At 47.6% G+C, this 23,901-nt stretch overlaps 1 protein-coding gene across 3 annotated transcripts; it reads left to right on the forward strand.

The window, feature by feature from the left end:
- Positions 1 to 8,342: 8,342 nt before the first annotated feature.
- LOC102279077 (interferon alpha-inducible protein 27-like protein 2A) lies at positions 8,343 to 19,694 on the forward strand. 3 transcript variants are annotated; one of them, XM_070358472.1, is made up of 6 exons: positions 8,343 to 8,452; positions 9,078 to 9,203; positions 9,570 to 9,707; positions 17,676 to 17,705; positions 18,754 to 18,915; positions 19,451 to 19,694. In XM_070358472.1, the coding sequence occupies exons 2-6, from the start codon at positions 9,131 to 9,133 to the stop codon at positions 19,558 to 19,560; spliced, it is 513 nt and encodes a 170-aa protein (XP_070214573.1). In that variant the 5' UTR covers positions 8,343 to 8,452; positions 9,078 to 9,130; the 3' UTR covers positions 19,561 to 19,694. The 3 variants fall into 3 exon arrangements, with proteins under 3 accessions (XP_070214573.1, XP_005896262.2, XP_070214574.1); XM_005896200.3 differs by having other exon boundaries at positions 8,344 to 8,452; positions 9,082 to 9,203; XM_070358473.1 differs by having other exon boundaries at positions 8,385 to 8,452; positions 8,952 to 9,203.
- The last annotated feature ends 4,207 nt before the right edge of the window (positions 19,695 to 23,901 follow it).

Raw genomic sequence — 23,901 nt, forward strand, 5'->3', positions numbered from 1 at the left:
TGGGGTGCTTTTATAGGCATGGAACTCCTTGTGTAAAAACACATTCTGCTTCAGTTAGCTGGAGTGAGTCCTGATATCTGCAGCCAAATTCTAACTGAATGATTCATGGAACACACACACACACACACAGAGCTACTTTTTTTAAAAATTATTTTTACTCTCAGCAAGATTGAATGTCTTCTCAAACATTCATTGGTAGTAAACAATTCTCTCTTTAAGAATCACCTTTTCTAGGCTGACTTTTTTTTTTTTTTTTGGCCACATCTCAGCATGCTGAATCTTTTCTCCCAGATAAGGAATGGAACCTGTGTCCCCTACAGTGGAAGGACAGTGTCCTAACCTCTGGATCTCCAGGAACTCCCAAGGCTGAGTTTTTTTTTTTTTTTTTTTAATATTTATTTATTTATTTGGCAGCGTTGGGTCTTAGCTGTGCTGCTCAGGTCTTTGTTGTTCCGGGTGGACATTTACTGGTGCACACAGACTCTCTAGTTGAGGCCCGAGAGCTCGGTAGTTCTGGCACTTGGGCTTAGTTGCTCCTTGACATGTGGGATTTTAATTCCCTGACCAGGGGTCAAACCTGTGTCCTTTCCACTGCAGGGCAGATTCTTAACCACTGAACCACCAGGGAAGTGCCCTGACTTCCTTGTTAAAGACTTTAAAATAGTATTCCGTAAGCACTCTCTTTGGGAATTCTAATAATGCAAAGGTTTTGTTTTCCTTTCCCCTCAGTAGATCACTTCTCTCTTACCCGTGTTCACGAGTTTGTAATGTCACATGTACTCTGAAGGCACCAGTCTTTTCTGTTCCATGAGGTGTCTTTCTAGCTACCATCTCGGTTCAGTTCAGTCACTCAGTCGTGTTCGACTCTTTGCGACCCCATGAACCACAGCACGCCAGGCCTCCCTGTCCATCACCAACTCCCGGAGTGTACCAAACTTATGTCCATTGAGTTGGTGATGCCATCTAACTATCTCATCCTCTGTCGTCTCCTTCTTCTCCTGCCCTCAGTCTTTCCCAACATCAGGGTCTTTTCCAATGAGTCAGCTCTTTGCATCAGGTGGCCAAAATATTGGAGTCTCCACTTCAACACCAGTCCTTCCAATGAACACCCAGAACTGATCTCCTTTAGGATGGACTGGTTGGATCTTGCAGCCCAAGGGACTCTCAAGAGTCTTCTCCAACACCACAGTTCAAAAGCATCAGTTCTTCGGTGCTCAGCTTTCTTTACAGTCCAACTCTTACATCCATACATGACCACTGGAAAAACCATAGCCTTGACTAGACGGACCTTTGTTGACAAAATAATGTCTCTGCTTTTTAATATGCTGTCTAGGTTGGTCATAACTTTCCTTCCAAGGAGTAAGCATCTTTTAATTTCGTCTAGTTTAATTTCCTCTAGCTACCATCCAGTGACAGGAAATTCAGAGAAACGAATCTGCCTGCTTCTGTAGGTGGCAGGTGTCTCTCATGCCCTGAATTTTCCAGGAAAGTGGAGCCAATACCAAGTGACAACAAGGTGCTGCTGCTGCTGAGTCGCTTCAGTCGTGTCCGACTCTGTGCGACGCCATGGACGGCAGCCCACCAGGCTCCCCCGTCCCCAGGAGTCTCCAGGCAAGAACACTGGGTGGATTGCCATTTCCTTCTCCAATGCATGAAAGTGAAAAGTGAAAGTGAAGTCGCTCAGTCGTATCCGACTCTTAGCGACCCCATGGACTGCACCCCACCAGATTCCTCCGTCCATGGGATTTTCCAGGCAAGAGTACTGGAGTGGGGTGCCATTGCCTTCTCCGACTCCTGCAAACTCTCCGCTCTTAGCCCCATGGACAGCATCTTGCAGTGTCTCAGGGAAACTGCAGCAGGATTTGCTGAAATGTTTGGAGCTGTTGTCCTAAAGCTTAAGCAGGGGTGGGGGTGGGGGACAGACAGCGCCCTGCCTCTGGCCCCTCCTGTCCTCCTCTGGAAGGAGGGACAAGGCCCCCATTCCCAGGACAGTCACCTGTCCCAAGCAGTGCCCTCTTCCACCCCTGATTCTGCCCTTTCTTTCATTTCCTGCCCCTTGTCCTCCCACCCCAGCCCAACTTCACACTCACTGTCACTTTCCCCTTTCTTGTCCATATTCATTCTGTCATTCAAATCATATTTACTGAGCTCCAGCCCCAGGAGAAGGAGACTGACAAATGTACACTTTTCATGAGACTTATTCCACTGGGGCTAAGGGACAGAAAGAAGCAAATGTAGTCATAGCACCTAATATGTACGTGCCTGTGTGCCACCAAACTAAGGCACACCAAGGGTAAATCACTCCCCGAAGGTCACAGGTAAGGATTCCAACCCAGGCACTGGTCAGAAATCCTGCTCTTAACTGCCAACCTGCACTGCCTCCTCGGTTATTACAGATATGAGATTAGGGCTCTGTGCCATATGTCAACCAAGGGAAAAATGTTTCGACTGTAAACTTGCCAATCATGGGGAACAGGGAAAATAAAGTTCCTGAGAATTGCAGGTGAATGTTTATTTAGCATTTTATTTATTTAGTTACTTTTGGCTGTGCTGGGTCTTTGTTGCTTTGCACGTGCTTTCTCTAGTTGCAGAAACAGGGGCTACTCTTCAGAGCAGCAAGAGTCGTGGGCAGGATTCTCATGGCAGTGCCTTCTCTTTAGCAGAGCACGGATGTAGGCGCGAGGGCTCAATAGTCGGGGTGCTCGGGCTTAGTAGATCCATGGCATGTGGGATCTTCCAGGAGCAGGGATCAAATTGTGTCTGCTGTCCTGGAAGTTGCACTCTTCAATGCTGGACCAGCAGGGAAGCCCGGTGAGTTTTATAAAATGGAGGACTGTGGATTTCAAACATATGCAAGAAGAGGATTCTGAGAGGGAAAGTCATGCTCCTGCCCAAGACCAGCCCATGGCCCTCATCGTCCCACTAGCCAAGTAGGGGAGAAACCACAGCTGGAAAGAGACTGACTCACTTCCTCCTTGGACTCTCGGGGTTAGATCTCATCCATGGTGGGACTATTCAGCCGCTTAGAGGCCCCAGACTCATTCCGTGCAGAACTTGCCACACTGCTCTTCCTTCCCAGACACTTACCAACCAGGATCAACAGGGACCTGGGCAGTGCGGGAGAGGAGGGAGCACAGGACTCCACCCACAGCACCCAGGGCTGTGGTCACTGTGACCAGAGGTTAGTGTGGGGAGGGGGCTCGAGCCCACCTTTACCATGTGACTTTGGGAGCCTCGGGTTTTGTCCCAAACCTGGGTGCTCTGAACCCTAAGACTTCGACTGGGTGGGCAGTGAGCATCGGACAGAGATGGGGTGTTAAGAGGTAGACAGGATTCTGAAGGTCAGGGAGTCAAGCAAAGTCATCACTAACTTCAAAACTGTTTTCTGAGCACATTAGCAGGGCGGGTGGAAGTAGCCCACAGACTGTCATAGCACAGAGAGCAGGGCTGGGGCAGTAGAGAGGTGCCCGCCCCCTAGTCCTTCATAAATCAGGAGAGCACTTCTGATCTTCTAACTCTGTCTGTGAGAAAGATAGAGGTGTCCTTGGCTGTGCATCCTGTTTCCACACTGCTGCCAGGATGATGGCTAAAACCATAGAGAGCAGAGAGAGGAGCCACCTCTGACCTCACAGGGGTAGGATGAGGTCACTCTTAAGGGTTTCCCAGATCCAGGTCATCTCCAATTAGGTAGGACCCAGAGGCTGCTCTGGCTCCTGGTCAGCCGGCTGGCACGGCTTCTTGCCACGCCTGCCCTGTTGCCCCCAGCACCCAAGGCAGGTAAGTTTCATTTCTCCATTTGTGCTCCTCCCTTGATACCACGGGGCCTGGTCAATAATGTCCTCCAAAGACACACCCTCTGAGGGCAGTGTCACCTCTAAGACAGGGCCAGCCCAGGGCCAGGGCACCAAAGGCACATGCTTTAAAAATGAATCATGGCAGAATGCACATAGCCTTAAATACCAACATGACCTTTGTCAGTGTGCATCAAACGGTGTTTACTGTATTCACATTTTGTGCACCCGATCTCCAGACCTCCTTTCCCCACCCCACAACCTGAACTTCTATAAGCATTAGTCTTTAACTACCCTTTTCCTCCTGCACCCAGCTCCTGGCAGCCACAGTCCTTTCTGCCTCTATGAATCTGACCAAATTAAACTAATTTCCAAGTAAATGGCATCATGATGTATTTTTCTCTTCCTGACTGATTTATTTCAATTAGCATAAGTTTCCCAAGGTTATAGAAATAAAAACAAAGGTAGACAACTGGGAGCTGATTACACTTCAAAGCTTTTGCACAGCAGAGGAAACTAGATGGGAGGTGAAAAGACAACCCTCAGAATGGGAGGAAATAATAGGAAATGAAACAACTGACAAAGGATTAATTTCCAAAAGATACAAGCAGCTCATACAACTCAGTGCCAGAGAAACAAACAACCCAGTCAAAGTGGGAAAAAGACCTAAACAGACATTTCTCCAAAGAAGACACACCGATGGCTAACAAACTCAGGAAAGGATGCTCAGGATCGCTCGTTATTAGAGAAATATGAATCACAACTACAGTGAGATGTCACCTCGCACCAGTCAGCATGGCCATCATCAAAGAGCCTAAAAGCAGTAAATGCTGGAAACGATGTGGAGAAAAGGGAACGCTCCTGCAGCGTTGGTGGCAACGTAACCATAGTACAGCCGTATGTACAATGCAACCATAGAACAGCCGCTATGGAAGACGGTATGGAGATGCCTTAAAAAGCTAGGAATGAAAGCACCATGTGACCCAGCAATCCCACTCCTAGGCATATACCCTGAGGAAACCAAAATTGAAAAAGACACATGTATCCCATTGTTCATTGCCGCGCTATTTACAATAGCTAGAACATGGAAGCAACCTAGATGTCCATTGACAGATGAATGGAGAAAGACAGTGTGGTACATATACACAATGGAATATTACTCAGCCATAAAAAGGAATGCATTTGTGTCAGTTCTAATGAACTGGATGAACCTAAGACCTATTATACAGAGTGAAGTAAGTCAGAAAGAGGAAGATAAATATCGTGTTCTAATGCATATATATGGAATCTAGAAAAATGGTACTGAAGAATTTATTTACAGGGCAGCAGTGGAGAAAGAAACATAGAGAATAGACTTACGGACATGGGGAAGGGGCAGAGAGGGTGAGATGTATGGAAAGAGTAACATGGAAACTTACATTACCATATGTAAAGTAGACAGGCAACGGGAATTTGCTGTATGGCTCAGGAAACTGAATCAGGGGCTCAGTATCAACCTAGAGGAGTGGGATGGGGCAGGAGATGGGAGGGAGGTTCAAAGGGAGAGGATATATGTATACCTATGGCTGATTCATGCTGAGATTTGACAGAAAACAACAAAATTCTGTAAAGCAATTATCGTTCAATTAAAAAATAAATTTACAAAGATACAGGACAGAGAATAACATTTGTGTAACTGGATGTTTCTACCTGGGAAATGCCACGGACAGAGGAATCTGCCGGGCTACAGTCCATGGAGTCACAAAGAGTCGGACACACCTGAGCAAGCAAACAACAACATCGGAACCTTGTGACCAGACCTACCTGGATAGCTGCAAGAAGAAGGGCATCAAGAAGGTTCCAGTAACCAGCTACACCATTCTTTCATTATCAGAGAAGACTGAATTGCAGCCCTGCGAAGAGAGTTCTTGGGAACACTGGTCTACCATCTTCTCAGTCTCCTGGCATTTTGAATAAAGTCTCTATTCATTGCCCAAACAATTTTTCTCTCAATTTCTTGCCCTGTCATGTGGCAAGCAATATGAGCTTAGATTCTGTAACAGGTGTAGACTTCGTGGTGGTGGGGGATGGGGGTGGAAGGCACACACACAGATGATGTCATTAAGGGTCATTTACCATACCACCTCGATTACCAGGATGACCATATTCTCCATGCCCTTTCAATGTATCTGTAGCGCTTCTGGATGTCACCTTGCTTATTTAACTCATATGCTGAGTACCCTGTGTGAAATGCCAGCCTAGATGAAACACAAGCTGAAATCAAGATTGTTGGGAGAAATACCAGTAACCTCAGATATGCAGTTCACACCACCCTTATGGGAGAAATTGAGGAGGAACTAAAGAGCCTCTTGATGAAAATGAAAGAGGAGAGTGAAAAAGCTGGCTTAGGACTCAACATTCAAAAATCTAAGGTCATGGCATCTTGTCCCATCTCTTCTTGGCAAATAGGTGGGGAACCAATGGAAACAGTAACAGACTTTATTTTCTGAGGCTCCAAAATCATTGCAGATGGTGACTGCAGCCATGAAATTCAAAGACGCTTGCTCCTTGGAAAAAAAGCTATGACCAACCTAGACAGCATATGAAAAAGCAGAGACATTACTTTGCTGACAATGGTCCATCTAGTCAAACTAAGGTTTTTCAATAGTCATGTACGGATGTGAGCTGCTGCTGCTGCTAAGTCACTTCAGTCATGTGTGACCCCATAGACGGCAGCCCATCAGGCTCCCCTGTCCCTGGGATTCTCCAGGCAAGAACACTGGAGTGGGTTGCCACTTCCTTCTCCAATGCATGAAAGGGAAAAGTGAAAGTGAAGTCGCTCAGTCGTGTCTGACTCTTCTCGACCCCATGGACTGCAGCCTACCAGGCTCCTCCATCCATGGGATTTTCCAGGCAAGAGTACTGGAGTGGGGTGCCATTGCCTTCTCTGATGGATGTGAGAGTTGGGCTATAAAAAAAGCTAAGCACTGAAGAATTGATGCTTTGGAACTGGGTGTTGGAGATGACTTTTGAGAGTCCCTTGGATCGCAAGGAGACCAAACCAGTCAATCCTCAAGGAAATCAGTCCTGAATATTCATTGGAAGGACTGATGCTGAAACTCCAAAACATTCACCACTGGATGAGAAGAACTGAGTCTCATCAGTTCTTAATCACCCACCTGTTGCTGGGCACTAGGACTCTGGGGCAACAAGCCTGGTTTGCATCAGGTGACCCTCAAGTCTCTAGGCGGGGTAGGCATGAGATGGGCAGGGAAGAGACAAGCGTTAGGAGGGAGCAAATAAGAGCCATTCCAAGACCTCACTTTGGAAGCAGCTGGACCTGCATTGGGTCCTGCTTTGCATAACAAAAATAGTGAAACAAAATTAAGGGTAAAACAACTAATTTGCTATTCTTTCTTCAGTTCAGTTCAGTTCAGTCACTCAGTTCTGTCCTACTCTTTGTGACCCCATGAATCGCAGCATGCCAGGCCTCCCTGTCCATCACCAACTCCCAGAGTTCACTCAGACTCACGTCCATCGAGTCAGTGATGCCATCCAACCATCTCATCCTCTGTCGTCCCCTTCTCCTCCTGCCCCCAATCCCTCCATCATCAGAGTCTTTTCCAGTGAGTCAACTCTTCGCATGAGGTGGCCAAAGTACTGGAGTTTCAGCTTTAGCATCATTCCTTCCAAAGAAATCCAAGGGCTGATCTCCTTCAGAATGGACTGGTTGGATCTCCTTGCAGTCCAAGGGACTCTCAAGAGTCTTCTCCAACACCACAGTTCAAAAGCATCAATTCTTTGGCGTTCAGCTTTCATTTCCTTTTAGCAGATAATGTAAAATAAGTAAAATATATACACATATAAAATATATAATATTTACATATGTCATATAATAAAAGGAACATATATATATATATATGTCTTAGGGGGCTTCCCTGGTAGCTCAGCTGGTAAATAATCTGCCTGCAATGCAGGAGACACCGGTTCAATTCCTGTGTCAGGTAGATCCCCTGGAAATAGGGAACCCACTCCAGTACTCTTGGAGACTTTCATGGACAGAGGAGCCTGGCGGGATCACAGAGAGTCAGACATGATGGAGCAACTAACACTTCCATACATCAAGGGACAAAAAGAAGTAAATGTAATAATACCACCAATTCTGTGAATGCCAGTGTGTCACTTAAGTAAGGCACATCAAGGGTATTTCACTCCCTTAGTCGCAACTAAGGATTCCTCCCCAGGCACTGGTTAGAAATGATGCTTTGACCATCAACCTGCTCTGCCTCCTCAGTTATTACAGATATGAGATTAGGGCTCTGTGCCATTTGTCAGCCAAGGAAAAATATTTTGTACCATAAACCTACAAATGGTGGAGGGAAGGGAAAATATAGTTCACAAGAATTGCAGGTAAGTTTTATAAAAAGGTGGACTAGGGATTCCTCACGTATCCAGGAAGGGGAATCTGGGAGAGAAGCTCAGCCCCTCATCCTCCCGTTAACATGCAAATGTGAGGTCTACGTGGCACCAAGCCGGGGATGAGGGTGACTCACTTCCCTCTTGGACTCTTGAGGTCAGAGGTAATCCAGGGAGGGACTATTTAGCCTGCTGGAGTTCTCAACAGCCTCACTTTGGGCCGGGCTTCACACACTACTCTTTGATTCCCAATAATATTAAGCAAGGTAAGCGGGGGCCTGGGAGGTGGGGAGGGGAGGGAGCAAAGGGACTCCACTCTCAGCCTCCCTCTCCACTTCTATCAGGACTGCTGACCCTGCGACCAGAACTGAATGTGTGGAGGGGGCTTGATCCCACCTTTGCCATGGGGTGTTGGGAACCTCTGGTCTTGTCTTGACCCAGGTTACTATGAAGCCCTGGAACTTAGACCAGCTGGGCAGTGAGCAGGGGACAGAGATGGGGTGTTAGAGGTGGCCAGGATTCTGGAGATCAGGGAGCCAAGCAAAGTCATTATTAACTTCAAAACTGTGGTCTGAGCAGATTAAGGGGGTGGGCTGGAACTGGTCCACAGGCTGCAGTGGGACAGAGGGCAGGGCTGGAACGGAAGACAGATGCCCTCCTGAAAGTCGCTCAGTCATGTCCAACTCTTTGTGACCCCAAGGACTATACAGTCCATGGAATTCTCCAGGCCGGCATGCTGGAGTGGCTAGCCTTTCTCTTCTCCAGGGGATCTTCCTAACCCAGGAATCGAACCCAGGTCTCCTGCACTGCAGGCCGATTCTTTACCAACTGAGCTATCAGCAAAGCCTGAAATCAGGCAGAGCAGTTTTTACTTCACACTCTGTTTCTCAGAAAGACAGTGGTGTCCTTGCATCCAGAACCAGTGCTCCCACACTGCCTCCAGGATGTCAGCTAGAGCCATAGAGAGCGGGGAAGGCGATGCCTTGGGCCCCCTCCTGCCAGAATTGCTGTTGGAAGGTGAGTGCCCTTGGGAAATCTCCAGAGGGAGGGTGGCCCAGAGCTTGGGGTTCCTGGACGTGAGCAGCGGGGGTCTGGGTTCTGGCCTGGTGCTGCCACCAGGGGCTCTGGGCCCATCAAGGCTCTTTCCCCTGGGCTTCAGTCTCCTGCTCTGTGCAGTCAGGACCTCCAGCTCTCCACTGGTGCTGGGCTTCTCCCTGGTTCACCTCCAAGCACCCTTGACACCTCTCAGCTCAGCTTCCTCTGAGGTCCCCTCCCTACATCAGAGATTCTGGGGTCTTCAGGAAAGGGTGGAGGGGGCTGTGTGGGGTCTGTTCCCCAGCTGCCTGCCCCGCTGTGTGCTCCCCCATTATTTCTTTCTTCCAGAGGAAGAAGAACCTTCCCAATCAACCAACCAGGCCTCCTATGGCTCTTCTCCTGGGAAGCCACCACAGGGGCCACATCAGGGACCAGATGACTTTGGCTCTGACCCCAGAGACCCACCCAATTTCTACCATTATGCAGGTAAGCTATCTCTGAGCACCAATCCATGGATCCTCGCCCCACACCCACTGCTCAGCTCTACCTGCTAAGTTGTCAGTGTAAGGACAGTCTTCCTGATGGAATCTCTCTGACACACTGTCAGAAAAAAGCCACACTGTACACAGGAGATGAAATAAATGATGCTGTAGAGTCAGAGGGACCGCACTTCAGGGTTTAGCTCTGCCTCTGACTTGCTGAGTGACCCAGAGCCAGTCACTTGCCCTCTCTGGGCCTTTATAGGTTTGTTTTTAAGCATAGGGGTCACTCTTAGGGGTCTCTCAGAACCAGGTCACTTCCAATTAGGTGGGGAAGAGGTGCTGCTCAGGTTAGATGCCTGACAGCCACGTGGCACAGGCTCGGGCATGGCTCTTTGCCAGTTAAAGGTCACTGCCCATGATTTCCTTTTGCCCCCCAGCACCCAAGGCAGGTAAGTTTCATTTCTCTATTTGTGCTCCTCCCTTGATGCCCCAGGGCCAGGTCACTAATGTCCTCCCAGAACACACCCTCCAAGAGCAGATTTACCTCTAATGTGGGGCCATCCTAGGGCCACGGCAGCAAAAGTCACAGAGTTTTTTAAAGTCCTTTCAGAATACACATAGCATGAAATTTACCAAAACAACTGGGCTTCCCTGGTGGCTTATATGTTAAAGAATCTGTCTGCAATGCGGGAGACCTCGATTCGATCCATGGGTTGGGAAGATCCCCTGAAGAAGGGAGCGGCTGCCCGCTCCAGTATTCCTGCCTGGAGAACTCCATGGGCAGGGTTACAATTCATGCAATCAGAAAGAGTGGACTGGACTGAGTGACTAACAAACATGACCATTTGTTAGCATACACTGAATTGTTGTTTTTTGTTGTTCGGTCACTAAGTCGTGTCTGACTCTGCAGTCCCATGGACTGCAGCACGCCAGGCTTCACTGTCCTTCACTATCTCCCAGAGTTTGCTCAAACTCATGTTCATTGAGTTGGTAATGCCAGCCAACCATCTCATCCTCTGTCACCCTCTTCTCCTCCTGCCCTCAATCTTTCACAGTGTCAGGGTCATTTCCAGTGAGTCGGCTCTTGAACAGTGGTAACCATATTCGTGTTACTGTGCCTCCCATCTGCAGAACTCTTTTCATCTCCTCATACTGAAACTCAATTAGACATTAACTATTGTTTTCCTCCTGCCACTTCCTGGCAACCACAGCTCCTTCTGTCTCTTTGCTCAACTAATCTAATCTAATTTCCATGTGACTGGAATCATACAGCATCTGTTATTTTCTGACAGGTCTATTTTAGTTAGCATAAGGTTCCCCAGGTTCCTCATATGTCAGAAGTTCCTATTTAAAGTTGAATGATATCCTCTCGGGCATCTATACTACTTGGTAATGATCCATTCATCCATTCATCGACACTTAGTTTGCTTCCTCTTGGCAACTGTGATCACTGCTGCTATGAACGTAGGATGCAAATATCTCTTTAAGACCCTGTTTTCAATTTCTTTGGATCTATATCCAGAAATGGGATTGCTAGGTTATATGATTTTCTATTCTTAATTTTTTCAGAAACTGTCACACTGTTTTCCATGTTTGTTGCACCATTTTATATTCCTACCAACAGTGCACAAATGTTCCAGTTTCTCCACATCCTCACCAACATTTGTTATTTTCCATTTTTGTTATTTTTATATAGTGGCTTTCCTGATGGGTGTGGTGTGATATCTCGTTGCAGTTTTGATTTGAATTTCCTAATGCTTACTGATATTAAGTATATTTTTCTATTCTTGTTGGCCATTTGTATATCTTTAGGGAAATGTCTATTCTGATTCTTTGCCCGTATTTTCTTTATTTTTTTTTATCTGCACTGCGCCTTCATTGCTGCATGTGGGCTTTCTCCAGTTGCGCTGCACATTTGCCCATTTTTAAATCAAATGATTTTAAATCAAGTTTTCTGTTGTTGGAGGAATTCTTTATACTATGTCCTGAATATGAACCTCTAAACAGATACATGCTTTGCCAATATTTTCTACCATTCTGTTGGTTGCCTTTTCACTCTGTTGATTGTGCTCTATCTTAGTGAATTAGGGCTGCTATAACTAAATGCGGTAAATCCGATGGCTTAAAAAACCAGAAACTTATTTTCCACAGTTCTGGAGGCTGGGAAATCATGATCTAGGCAGCAGTGCACTCTGTGTGTGATGACAGCTCACATCCTAGAACAACCATCTTTTCGCATTAACCTCCCATGTTGGGAGGAAAAGAGGAACTCTCTTGGATCTCTTTTATAAGGAAATTGATCTCAATCAGGAGGGCTCTGCCTGCAAGTCTTAATCAGCTCCCATAGGGCCACCTCCTAACATCATCATATTGGGCATTAGGTTCCAATATATCATTTTTTGGGGACACAAACATTCAGACCATAGCATGACTTAGGATGCCCAAAGGTGCACTTTGGATTAGTACTTCTTTCTCTGAACTCCTCCTTCGGTGCCTCCTTGATCCCAAGCCTGTGCCTGGCACAGGAGAAAGCAGCAGTGAATGCAGCTTGGCCCTTGACCTGAAAGAACTCAAATTCCAGCAGAGATTCCAGAGAATCATATTGCCTTGTGGGAAATTTTGTGGCAGCAGGAGCACAACTAATTCACACTTAGGAGTCTATAGGTGAAGGTGGCCGAGGAAGACTGGGAACGTGTGCTCAGAGCAGGTTCTGGAAGATGTGTTGGATGGCAGAGTCCTTAAAAATGTGCCTGGATTTGGCCAGCAAAAGATTGAACATCAGGAGGCAGGAAGGTGGCTTCTATTCATTCCCTAGTATCTAAGCAGAAGCCTGATCATGCAGGGACCCCCTCATGCTCATGGAACAGGTGGACTTTAACTTACGGGCCACAGGGGGCAAAGAGGGGATTTAACACCTTCATTCTTCTTCCCTGTACCCAGTGGCCAACATCCTCTGTATTGTCCCCTTCCCTGTTCTGGGACTACAAGAGGTGATGGTAACTAGGATGGCAGTGGTAGAGCCAGAAACAGATTGGAGAGATGCGGCCACAAGTCAGAGTTTGTCACCAACAGCTAGACAATGATGCTAGAGAGATAAGGAAGGATCCTCCCCTAGAGCCTTCAGAAAAAGCCTGACTCTCTTTACACCTTGATCTTGGATCTCTGACTGGGAGAAAACATGAGAGAATTAGCACAGTTCCTGGTAATTCCTTACTGCAGCCTCAGGAAACTAACACAGGCACGCGCTTTGTAAGTTGAAGATTTGTAACAACTTAAGAGTTGGCAGGTGGAGGTTCACATTTTTAGCAATGAAGTATTTTTAAGGTATGCACATTGTCTTTTTAGACATAAGGCTGTCACACCCTTAGCAGACTAGGGTATAGTCTAGTTATGCATAAATATAACTTGTATATAGACATAACTTTTATATGCACTGAAAACCAAAAAGTTCACTATATTCCCTTTACTTTGGTGATCTGTAACCTGATCGACAGTATCGCCAAGGTGTGCCTGGACAGAGATTGAAAATCTCATTGCGTTTGCTGAAATGTTGAAGGCTGTGTTAGAGTCAGAATCTGTAAGAGGAGGAGGTGAGAGTGTCCACGGGAGCGCTGGTCATTGATCATAGAGAGAGGGATTTTTCACTGGTGATGGGTCTAGGGCAGCACTCTCTGGTAGTGCCCTCTGTGATGGTAAGCGTGTTCCCTGCGTGATCCAGTATGGTAGATCACACTAGCCAGATGCAACTATTGAGCACTTGAGCAGTGGTCCATGCAATTCAGGAACTGAGTTTTAAGTTTCATTAAGTGAGATTTAACTCGAACACTCGAATGGGTAGTTGTTCCCATAGTGGTGAGCTTGGGCTAGGGCCCTAGTCCCCAACCTTTTTGGCGCCAGGACCAGTTTCAGGGAAGATACAGGCACGGAGAGGGAGGATGGTTTGGGGATGATTCAAGCACATTGTATTTATCATGCACTTTATTCATATTATTATTGGATTGAGATATATAATGAAATCATTGTACAACTCACCATAATGCAGAATCAGTGGGAGCCCTGAGCATGTTTTCCTGCAGCTAGATGGTCCCATCTGAGGGTGACAGGGGACAATAATACCTGAAGTGTCTGACTTATGTCCAGTCTACCCGTCATCTCCTTTGGGTTACTGTTACTGCAGAAAACCCTGCTTCACAAAGATAGGCTGTCGGAAACAGAAGCAGGCTTTTCAGTGCTTTTGTGGCAATCTCAAGCTATTCTGCCTTGATTTTAATCTAGAACATATGGAGATTTGAAATCATCTCAAACATACTTTCGGAGAAGGCAATGGCACCCCACTCCAGTACTCTTGCCTGGAGAATCCCATGGACGGAGGAGCCTGGTAGGCTACAGTCCATGGGGTCGCTAAGAGTCGGGCACAACTGAACAACTTCACTTTCACTTTTCACTTTCATGCATTGAATAAGGAAATGGCAACCCACTCCAGTGTTCTTGCCTGGAGAATCCCAGGGACAGAGGAGCCTGTTGGGCCACCTTCTATGGGGTCGCACAGAGTCAGACATGACTGACGTGACTTAGCAGCAGCAGCAGCAGCAAACATACTTCCAAGGCCACTGTTATTTGTGATCTCAAGCAGTTGATCCTCTTCTAGCAGGCACAAAGTCAGTTTTCCTGGATTATTTACAAATGGGTCAGGGATCCATTCCTTCCCAGTTCAGGGGTCTTCTGTGGTTGAGAAGTAATGGTCAAACTCTTTTGAAAGCTGAAATAAGTGGATCATGCACCAGTTGGGAGAAAGACGACCCTGACCGAGTCTCTTTCCAAATCTCTGCTAATATTTGAAACACGTCAAAATTCCCAGTGTTCATTCATTGCCTGCATAATTCCAGTTTGGCTCTAAATGCAGCCACTTGACCTGGTGACTTGAACAGTTGACATTCTCCCCTGAAGTGTCAGACTGAGTTCACTGAGCAAGTTGAATACGTCACACAAGTAAGGATGTTTTTCGACACCTTCTGTGTCACTGAAATATGCTGCCAGTGGTGACTGCTTTTCTAAAAGAAATCCCTGGAGCAGCTCTCACAACTCAAAACTGCTGGCCAGTGATCTACTTTTAGAAAGCTGTCTCATTTCTGTGTGTAAGAGAAGACATTTGTGCTCTGCATCCATTTCCTCACAGAGCTGCATGAACAGACATGAGTTAAGGGCATGTACTTTAATGTGGTTGATAATTTTCATCACTTCCTGCAAAACGTTAAGTTCAGGTGACATTTTTCAGCGGGTGAGCATTTCTCTGTGGATGACAGTGTGTAGACTCACATTCAGAGGTGACCACTTTGATCAATATAGTGAAAACCAGAATTCCATCCAGTCATGGCACGCACTCCGACCGTGCATATAGCAATGCAAAATGACCAGTTCAGGTTTCCTGATATGTAGTCATTCAGAGACTTGAATAGTTTTGAAGCTGTGGTTTTGCTTGGCAAGAAAAGGGTACGTAAAACATCCCCGTGCACATCCTCCTGAAGAATATATCGCACAAAAACAAGTAAAGTTGCCTTGTGGTCAACATCGGTAGATTCACCAACCTGGATTGCATACCACTGCTGCTGCTGCTGCTGCTAAGTTGCTTCAGTCGTGTCGGACTCTCTGCGACCCCATAGACGGCAGCCCACCAGGCTCCTCCGTCCCTGGGATTCTCCAGGCAAGAACACTGGAGTGGGTTGCCATGTCCTTCTCCAATGCAGGAAAGTGAAGAGTGAAAGTGAAGTTGCTCAGTCGTGTCCGACTCGTAGCGACCCCATGCACTGCAGCCCACCAGGCTCCTCCGCCCATGGGATTCTCCAGGCAAGAGTACTGGAGTGGAGTGCCATTGCCTTCTCCGATATCATACCACGGTGACTCATTAATCCTTTCTAACAATTGGCCTCAACATGTCTGCTGTTTCACATGCCAGCTTTTGAACTTCAGCCTCTCCTAAAGAGGAACACATGCCAGCTTTTGAACTTCAGCATCTCCTAAAAGTTCATGACAAATGACGTTAGCAGCAGGCAGGATCAATTCTTCACCAATAGTAAACAGTTTCTTAGATTTAGCAATGCAGTTAACCACTAAGAATGATGCTCTCAGTGCAGATACATTTGATAAAGTGAAGGCCTTTGATAATTGCTTCCGTTCTTCATGTTCACATTTTCTTTTTAAATTTTGAAAAACCACAAAGGCTTGTCTTTTAATGCAGGGTGCTTGGTCTCCATGCGGCAAAGCAGTTTTAAAGGTTTCAAAGCTTCATTGGGTAGCTGGTCCCACGTGTTACACAAAGCAGGATTGGAGAACGTGAATCACCTGCTGCAATGAACTTGTACTTTAGCAGTCTTGGTATTTTCTTTTGAATGTAGCTTTCTCTTCGTTGGCCATCTTAGAGTCTTCTACAGTCTCATCATTGGGTCTTTCTCCATTTTCAAAGAAACCCTTCAGCGACATTTGCTTAAAAATTTTTTTTTTTTTACTTATTTTGTCAAGGGTTAGCTTGTGGGCTTACCAAAACTGTGACTAAAACAAGTGCACAGTGCAGGAAAGAGGCAAGGATGGAAGTGGTAAAGAAAATAGTGAGTGGGACATGTGGGGACTAAAATAAGTGTCGGATTCTGACTGAAAGCCTGCCACCAGATACAGCTTGTCACTTGCCACTCACTAGTAGGGTTTTGATATGAGTCTGCAAGGTATTCATTTATTATGGTCCCTGTGCAGTCAAACCTTTCTGTTAGTGATCATCTGTATTTGCAGCTGCTCCCCAGTCCGACCATCACCATCTCAGCTGCAACTCAGAGCATCAGGCATTAGACTCTCATAAGGAGTGGGCGACATCAATCTATCACAAGCACAGTTCACGGTAGGGTTCAAGCTCCTACGAGAATCTAATGCTGCCGCTGATCTGACAGGAGGTGGAGCTCAAGCGTTAATACGAGCGAGGGGGAGCGGCTGTAAATGCAGATGAAGCTTCGGTGGCTCACCTGCCACTCAGCCCCTGTTGTGCGACTGGGTTCCTAACAGGCCAGGGACCAGTATCGGGGTTGGGAACCCCTGGCCTAGGGTATGACCTTGGGTGTATGTGGCATAGGATCCAAGATTCTTGAAAGTGAGGAGGTGAGAACTGTAAGATCAGTTCGTTGAAAACATCGTCTGTGCAGAAATGGAAACCCTCAAGACAGGTCAGGGGTCCTGATGGAGAGAGATGTTGGTGAGCCACGAGCTACAACCTTCCAGAAATGACAGGGGGATGGAGACTGCTTTTCCAACTTCTTTCCCTTGCCTGGGACCTAGACTCTTTTTCATGGAGAGCTATCTGAGCTCACTCTTGCAGATCCTGAAATCTCTGGAACTGTCCCAGGTGTCCAAAATCCCTAGTCCCTGCCAGACCCAAGAGCTCTGAGCAACTCAGTCTGGTCCAGGCGTGCTCTGTCCAGTGTAGGCAGGGGCTCCAGCCTCAAGGCAGGACATGCAGAGGAAGCATGGTGCCTTCTAATGGGGGAATAAGGGGTGCTTCCTGCAGAAAGTCACAAGTAGGCTGAGCCCTAGAGGATGGGGGGCTTCCACTCCAGCTGTAGGCTGGGATGGGCACAGGGTGTCTGGAAGATGAACAGACAGAACAGTCAAATATATTCCATTGCAAAAAAGTAGCATGCTTTTCTTGATTTTTTTTTTTTTAATGATACCAAAATGTGTTAAGTTCAAAGAGCAGCATGAAACCTTTTCAAGGCAGATTCCTCTCCCCATCTGGAGCATCACAGAGCTCTGGACTCTTGTCCATCCTCCTCTGATTTCTGGAAAATCAGACTTCTCTGTAAAAGCAGAGAGAGCCACACAGGGCTTCTGTCTCCTGTGATCCCAACTCCAGGAACCCTTCACACTGGGACAGCAGCAGAGACTCAGTGGAAGTCCATTGCTGGGCACTCACAGGGGTTCTTTCTGTCTCCAGGCATGACTGCAGCTGCTGTGATTGGAGGAGGTAAGTCTCCTTGGGAAGAAGCTCAAGGACCCATCTGCCCCTGTCCCTGGGCTCCTGGGAGCAACCTTCCTTGACCAAGTCCAAGATTGCCTTCAGCCCCAAGACCTGGGTGGGTAGGGGTGGGGTGGACAGGGAACAGAGGTTGAATTCTTGAGGTAACAAGAACCTAGCTGAGAAGGAACTGAAGGAAACTCATTCATAACAACCACTTCCAATCTCAGCTTCTCCCAAGTGCAGACTGGGATCCAGGCAAGTTGGTAGATCTGTCTGAACCCATGATTCCTCCCCAGAAAGCAGTGCCAGGGGCCCTTCCAAATGGCTGTCAGGAGTGTGTGAGCTGAGTTGTGTGGATTACTCAGAACTGCTCTGCCTACGACCCTCTAGTCATCCAGCAAGCCTAGCGGTTTCCTGCTGGGCCTCTGGCCAGGGTCCTCCCACACGGTGGCCAAAATTAAAGAAAATGAAACATTTCTGTCATACCAGCCACAGTCTCAAGTGCTCAGTGGCCACATGTGTCCGCCATGTGGACGGTACAGACACAGAAGGTTCCTGGCTGCAGAAGGTCCTATGCCTGCACTGTCTGGAGATGTAGAGACCCTGGGGGGATGCTCACCGGTGGCCTCAGGGCAGAGGACAGAAGCTTCCACCCGGCAGCTTTTCAGAAGAGCAGTTCTGTCCTCATACTCTGGGCCTGTGCTTGCAAGAAAGACACCAGTTCCCACCAAAAGGGGGCATTTGAAGACCCCTCCTTGTTTCAACTTTATTTCATAAAGGGCGAACTAAAGCCCAGGGAGGACTGCTGACTCTTCCAGGGTCACAGGCAAGCAGAGTCAGGAGCAGGCCTGGGTTCCAGGTTCTTGGAGGAGGACGGGGTGTCGGGGTGGGTGTCCACCCAGTTGTGTCCACACCTACAGCCTTCCCTTGCCTCTGGCCCTGTGGTCTGAGGAGAGTGAAGAGGACCCCTCACCTCAATCCCCCAGGAAGGTGTCAGGGAGGTCTGGCGAGCCTGTCCCTCACAGCTAGCCCTGAAGTGTCTCTGCCCTTACAGTCATGGCCGTGAGGGCTGTGCCTGAGTTGCTGGACACCGTGGGCTTCACCAGAAAAGGAATCTCCCACTCCTCCTTAGCGGCCAAGATGATGTCATCAACTGCAAGAGCCAATGGGGGCGGAGTTCCCTCTGGGAGCCTAGTCTCCAATCTCCAGTCCAAGGGTAAGTGTCTCCCGGGGAGGAGGCGGGGGAGGGGTAACAAATCAGCACAAGATTGATCCAGATGCTAAAGAAGCAGACAGGCTTCTTCCAGCTTCGTGGTCCTCAGTGTCCCACTTATCCTTTGTATCCCCGTCACTGTTCCCTCTTCTGGTTGGGTGTGGGGTGGTGGGACGAGGGGTGTGTCGCTCAGGAGGCCTGCATTCCTCATCAACCCTAAAAAACCTGGTTAGGTGCCCACTCCTCCCCGATCCCAGCCTGGTGCTGTGAAGGGGAGGGACAGCCTGTCATTTCTCAGAGTCTGTCCTGTCACTGATGGACTGATCATTGGCGTTCATGTCTCCTCTTTGGGCAGCCATGTGCAGCCGCCCCTCCCTGAGCAGATATCCTGGGGTCTCAGAAGTAGAGGAGGAAACAGGGGTGGGATGTTGGTGTCTAGGGCCTCCAGTCAGTCCTGGGGTCTCTGACACCCACAGTCTTGCCAGGGACTGCTGGGTCTGCCTGTCCTCTTGTGCTCTAAACTTCTCCTCTCCCCTAGGGGCAACTGGACTTTCCACACCATCCAACATCCTCCTGGGATCTGCTGGGGCACTTTTGGGGGCCTTGCTGTGGGATTCCTACAGCTCCTCCAGGAGGACCCAGTACTGAAGCAGAAATGAGCTCCCATTCTGGAAATGACCCTCCAGGGCATCAGGATGTCAGTCTCCCAAATCACAAGTCCCCTGCCTCCCCAAATTCTTCAAAGAATCATAAGAAATAAAGTTGAGATGCAGTGACCTTCAGTAAGTGTCTGTGCTGTGTTCTTGTTCACCAGGCAGGTGCGGGGCACCTGCAGAGCCCTGTAGGTGTTGGGTGTAGGGCAGGAACTCTGTAAGAATGAGCACCAATCCAGAACAGGAAGCCAAGTCTTTTCCCAGTCCTGCCACTCAGTTTTGACCCTGCGAAGACTGTGTCTCTTCTTTGAGCCTCAGTTTGTTGCTTTTCAGATGGGAACTTGGACCACGTGTCTTCAAAGACCTCAGCCAGAGGAGCCAACGGCTTGGCCCTGGGGTCAGTTTGAGGCACTGACCCTCAGTTACCAAGCCCTTTATCCTCAGGCAGTATTCATTCCCTCTCCTCCCCACCCAAGACTCTGGGTCTGGCTGTTTCATGACTCATCAGTAACACTGTCTGTCTGGCCTGGTGGCCTTTGGAATGCTTAAGGTGGGAAGAGAATCTGCATTTCTTTTTTTTTTTTAATTGTAAATTTTATTTTATTTTTAAACTTTACATAATTGTATTAGTTTTGCCAAACATCAAAATGAATCTGCCACAGGTATACATGTGTTCCCCATCCTGAAATCTGCATTTCTTGAGAGCTGTGTCTCTGTTGTCTAGAGCTCAGTTCACTGGCCCCAAGTGAGACCGCCCAGAACCTGCAAGGACGGACAGGTCTCCCCACCATGGGGCTCCCAAGAGGCTGGTCAGTGCAGAACACTCACTTCCTAAGACCCACTGGGTGCCTCGCCCTGGATCCAGTGCCAGGCTCCGTGTGTGTTAACTTGGCACCTGCAACTTGCCAGCCCATGTGGATAACCCACACCAGGTTCTGAAAGACCTGCTTCTACTTAAACGTGAGTCTCGGATCCCAACCTGTTGGCTCCAGTACTCCAGCCCAGGTCCCCACTCTGGCCTTCACATCTGCCTTCCCTCCTGCTCCTTCTCCACCTGACTGTCTCCTTACGATGCTGCCTCAGCTCACTCCTGCAGCTTCCAGCTGGCTTCAAGGGCTCCATCCCAGTCTCCTATGGCTGCAGTAGATGGGCGGGTTCCCTCTCAGCCCAGTGTGTGTAACATTGAACAAAGCTGACTCCACACTGGGTCTATTCCTTTAGCTCTAACTTTTGTTCTCTGTTGCCTGTGCTTAGTCATACTGGCTTGCACCTTTGTAAAAGAATGTTTCCTGTAGCCTGAAATACACAGGACAGCCCATTCTCAAGGCTCTGGCTCTTAATGATAGAACACTTCTTTAAAAAGCTGCAGAACAGAGCATAACGTTTGTTTAGTTGGAGGTTTATAGGAACATTGTGACCAGACCTATGGGAATAGTACCAAGAATAAAGGCACCAAGGAGATTGAACAATCAGCCACATCCCCTCCCCTTTTAGAATAAAAGAAGCCTGAATTCTAACTCTGGGAAGATGATTTTTTGGGACATTTGACTGCCATTTTCTCAGTCTGTTGGTTTTCTGAATAAAGTCTCTTTTCATTGCCCCAACAACCTGTCTCTCAATTTATTGACCCGTCATGTGGCAAGTAATATGAGCTTAGACTCCAAACAGGTGCAGTGTTGGTGGGCAGTTTGAGGAAAGCACAGATATAATGCCATTAAGAGACCTGTGGTCAAGGACAGAAATGACCACGTCCCAGTGCCCTTTCAACGTACCTGTACAGTTCATCTCACTGAGAGCTGGAATTTATTATCCCTCCCTGAAGCCGAGCTGGCCTTCTGGAGGAAAACTAACACAGAGACCTAATGGAGGAGTCAGTTCTTTTTTCCCAGACAAGGTTCAGGAGTGAGCCCAGCTAAGATTCACAAAGCCAGCCCACTGCTGACTGCAGGTGTAGGAGGGAGCTCAGCTGAGACCAGGAAAACCACATGCCTAAACTACTGAATTGATGCTTTTGAACTGTGGTGTTGGAAAAGACTCTCGAGAGTCCCTTGGACTACAAGGAGATCAAACCAGCCCATCCTAAAGGAGATCAGTCCTGGGCGTTCATTGGAAGGACTGATGTTGAAGCTGAAACTCCAATACTTTGGCCACCTGCTGTGAAGAGCTGACTCATTTGAAAAGACCCTGATGCTGGGAAAGATTGAAGGCAGGAGGAGAAGGGGACGACAGAGGATGAGATGGTTGGATGGCATCACTGACTCGATGGACATGGGTTTGGGTGGACTCCAGGAGTTGGTGATGGACAGGGAGGCCTGGCATGCTGCTGTTCATGGGGTTGCAAAGAGTCAGACACGACTGAGCGACTGAACTGAAAACTATTGACCCAATGAATCACGAGCTAAATAAATATTTTGGAGTGGGGGGGAGGCATTTGTTACCCACCAATAACTAACCGATAACATGAAACAATGTGTGTAATCCATTGAGAGATTCGAGCTTTATGACATGGAGGACAGAGAAGGCAGACATTAATTGTAATTGTAGTTATCTGGGAAGACTGCTTGGAGTAGGTGTTGCTTTACTTAAGGCTTATGTAGTTATAAGTAATAGAATCTTGGTTATAACTGGCTCAGAGTTCAAGAGAATTTGCTGGCTTGCTGAACTGAACAATAAAAAGGTCATTTGTCTTCAGGCAAAGTGTAAATTAGCAGCTCAACACTGAATCCAAGGGGCTGTTTTTTCCTATCCCTCCTGTTTGTGTTACCCAATGAAACATTGTGTGCCCAAGGCACAATAAGCTTAAACAAACCAAAATGGAGTTTGGGGATTATGGCAGGGCCATGCAAGGGTAATGGGTGGCTTGTGCCCAGAAAAACCCCATTTTTTGAGACCAAAGGCACTTAGGTTTTACGTTTAGGCGGAAGAGCAGGGTTCCCCGAGGCAGGGCTTGTGCCCAGAAAAACCAAACTCCCCATAGGGTTTCAGCAAAGCAGTTTTAAAAGCCAGGTGAGGGAAGGCATCCCTGAGCATCCCTGATTAGCTCTTGTACAGTTCTCTGATTGGTTTATGGTGAGGCAATAGGGCAGTTAACATTATCAGTCCTTAGGTGCCAGCAGGTCTATGGGCTACATGCTCATGGTCACTGAGTAATTAATCTCTTCCATTTGGTGGTGGACTTTAGCAGCTGAAAACCTCAGGAAATATGCATGAGATACTATTGTGTACTTCAGAGAGGAACTTCTGTTGTTGTTTGGTCATTAATCACGTCCAATTCTTTGGACGTGAACTGTAGCCCACCAATCTCCTCTGTCCATGGGATTTCCCAGGGAAGAATACTGGAGGGGGTTGCCACTTCCTTCTTCAGGGGATCTTCTCGACTCAAAGATCGAACCAGCATCTTCTGCATTGGGAGGTGGATTATTCGCCACTGAGCCACCAGGGAAGCACTCAGAGAGGAGCTACAGTAGAGGCTATGGGGGTGAGGTCTGTCCCAGGGAGACCCCATAGAGTCCTGCTGGGTTACATCTACTTTCTGAGGTATCAGCTCCATCCTTTGGCTGCCACACTCCTGGTTTAGTAGAGGCCTGTTTGCACGCTCTGGAGGTTATCTGCTTCTAAATTCTGGTCTTCCCCCTAAAAGGTATTTTTTCATGAACTTCTGTTGATAAGCAAGGAAACTTCTTTCCCAAATATCTCTGGTAAATGTTCCTGTAAATATCCTAAATGGAGTCATCTATTTATTCCTAAACTGGTTACTTTAGCCCAAAGGATGGGATATGATGATTGGTTTCATTCATTCTGGGCTCACATTTGGAGGCTGACAGGAGCACTCAGGCCTCTGACAAGCCCAGGGTCGGGGCAGGGACTCCAGTACCTGAAAGAGAAGTAAGTTCCTGTTTCAAAGAGAACAGGGACACAGGACAGTTGTGTGGCCAAAGACAGTGACTGTGCCCTATGGACAGGATGTGGTTTGTCCTCTGTTAAAGGGCCGGTCCTTGTGGGAAAACTGGAGCAGCCTCCTAATCAGGCTTGTGTGTCTGTCTCTGCCTTTTTAAATACTCCCTACCTCTTCAGTGAATAGGAAAGAGCGTTATGGATTGGAAGGCAGGCCATCAGCAGAATTTTGTCTTTTTATTTTATGTTTATTTTTAATCAGTCTTTATTGGAGTGCAGTTGTTTTATAATGTTGTGTTAGTTTCTCAGTTCAGTGGCTCAGTCATGTCCAACTCTTTGCAACCCCATGGACTGCAGCACGCCAGGCTTCCCTGTCCATCACCGACTCCAGGAGCTTGCCCAAATTCATGTTCATTGAGTCGGTGATAGTTTCTACTGTACA

Source organism: Bos mutus, chromosome 21 (assembly GCF_027580195.1).
Source record: "Bos mutus isolate GX-2022 chromosome 21, NWIPB_WYAK_1.1, whole genome shotgun sequence".
Taxonomy (NCBI): domain Eukaryota; kingdom Metazoa; phylum Chordata; class Mammalia; order Artiodactyla; family Bovidae; genus Bos; species Bos mutus.

Coding starts and splice junctions, on each gene's coding strand:
- LOC102279077 (XM_070358472.1), top strand. CDS start 9,131: ATGTCAGCTAGAGCCATAGAGAGCGGGGAAGGCGATGCCTTGGGCCCC. Junction 9,708..17,675: donor CAATTTCTACCATTATGCAG/GTAAGCTATCTC, acceptor TTCTGTCTCCAG/GCATGACTGCAGCTGCTGTG. Junction 18,916..19,450: donor CTCCAATCTCCAGTCCAAGG/GTAAGTGTCTCC, acceptor CCTCTCCCCTAG/GGGCAACTGGACTTTCCACA.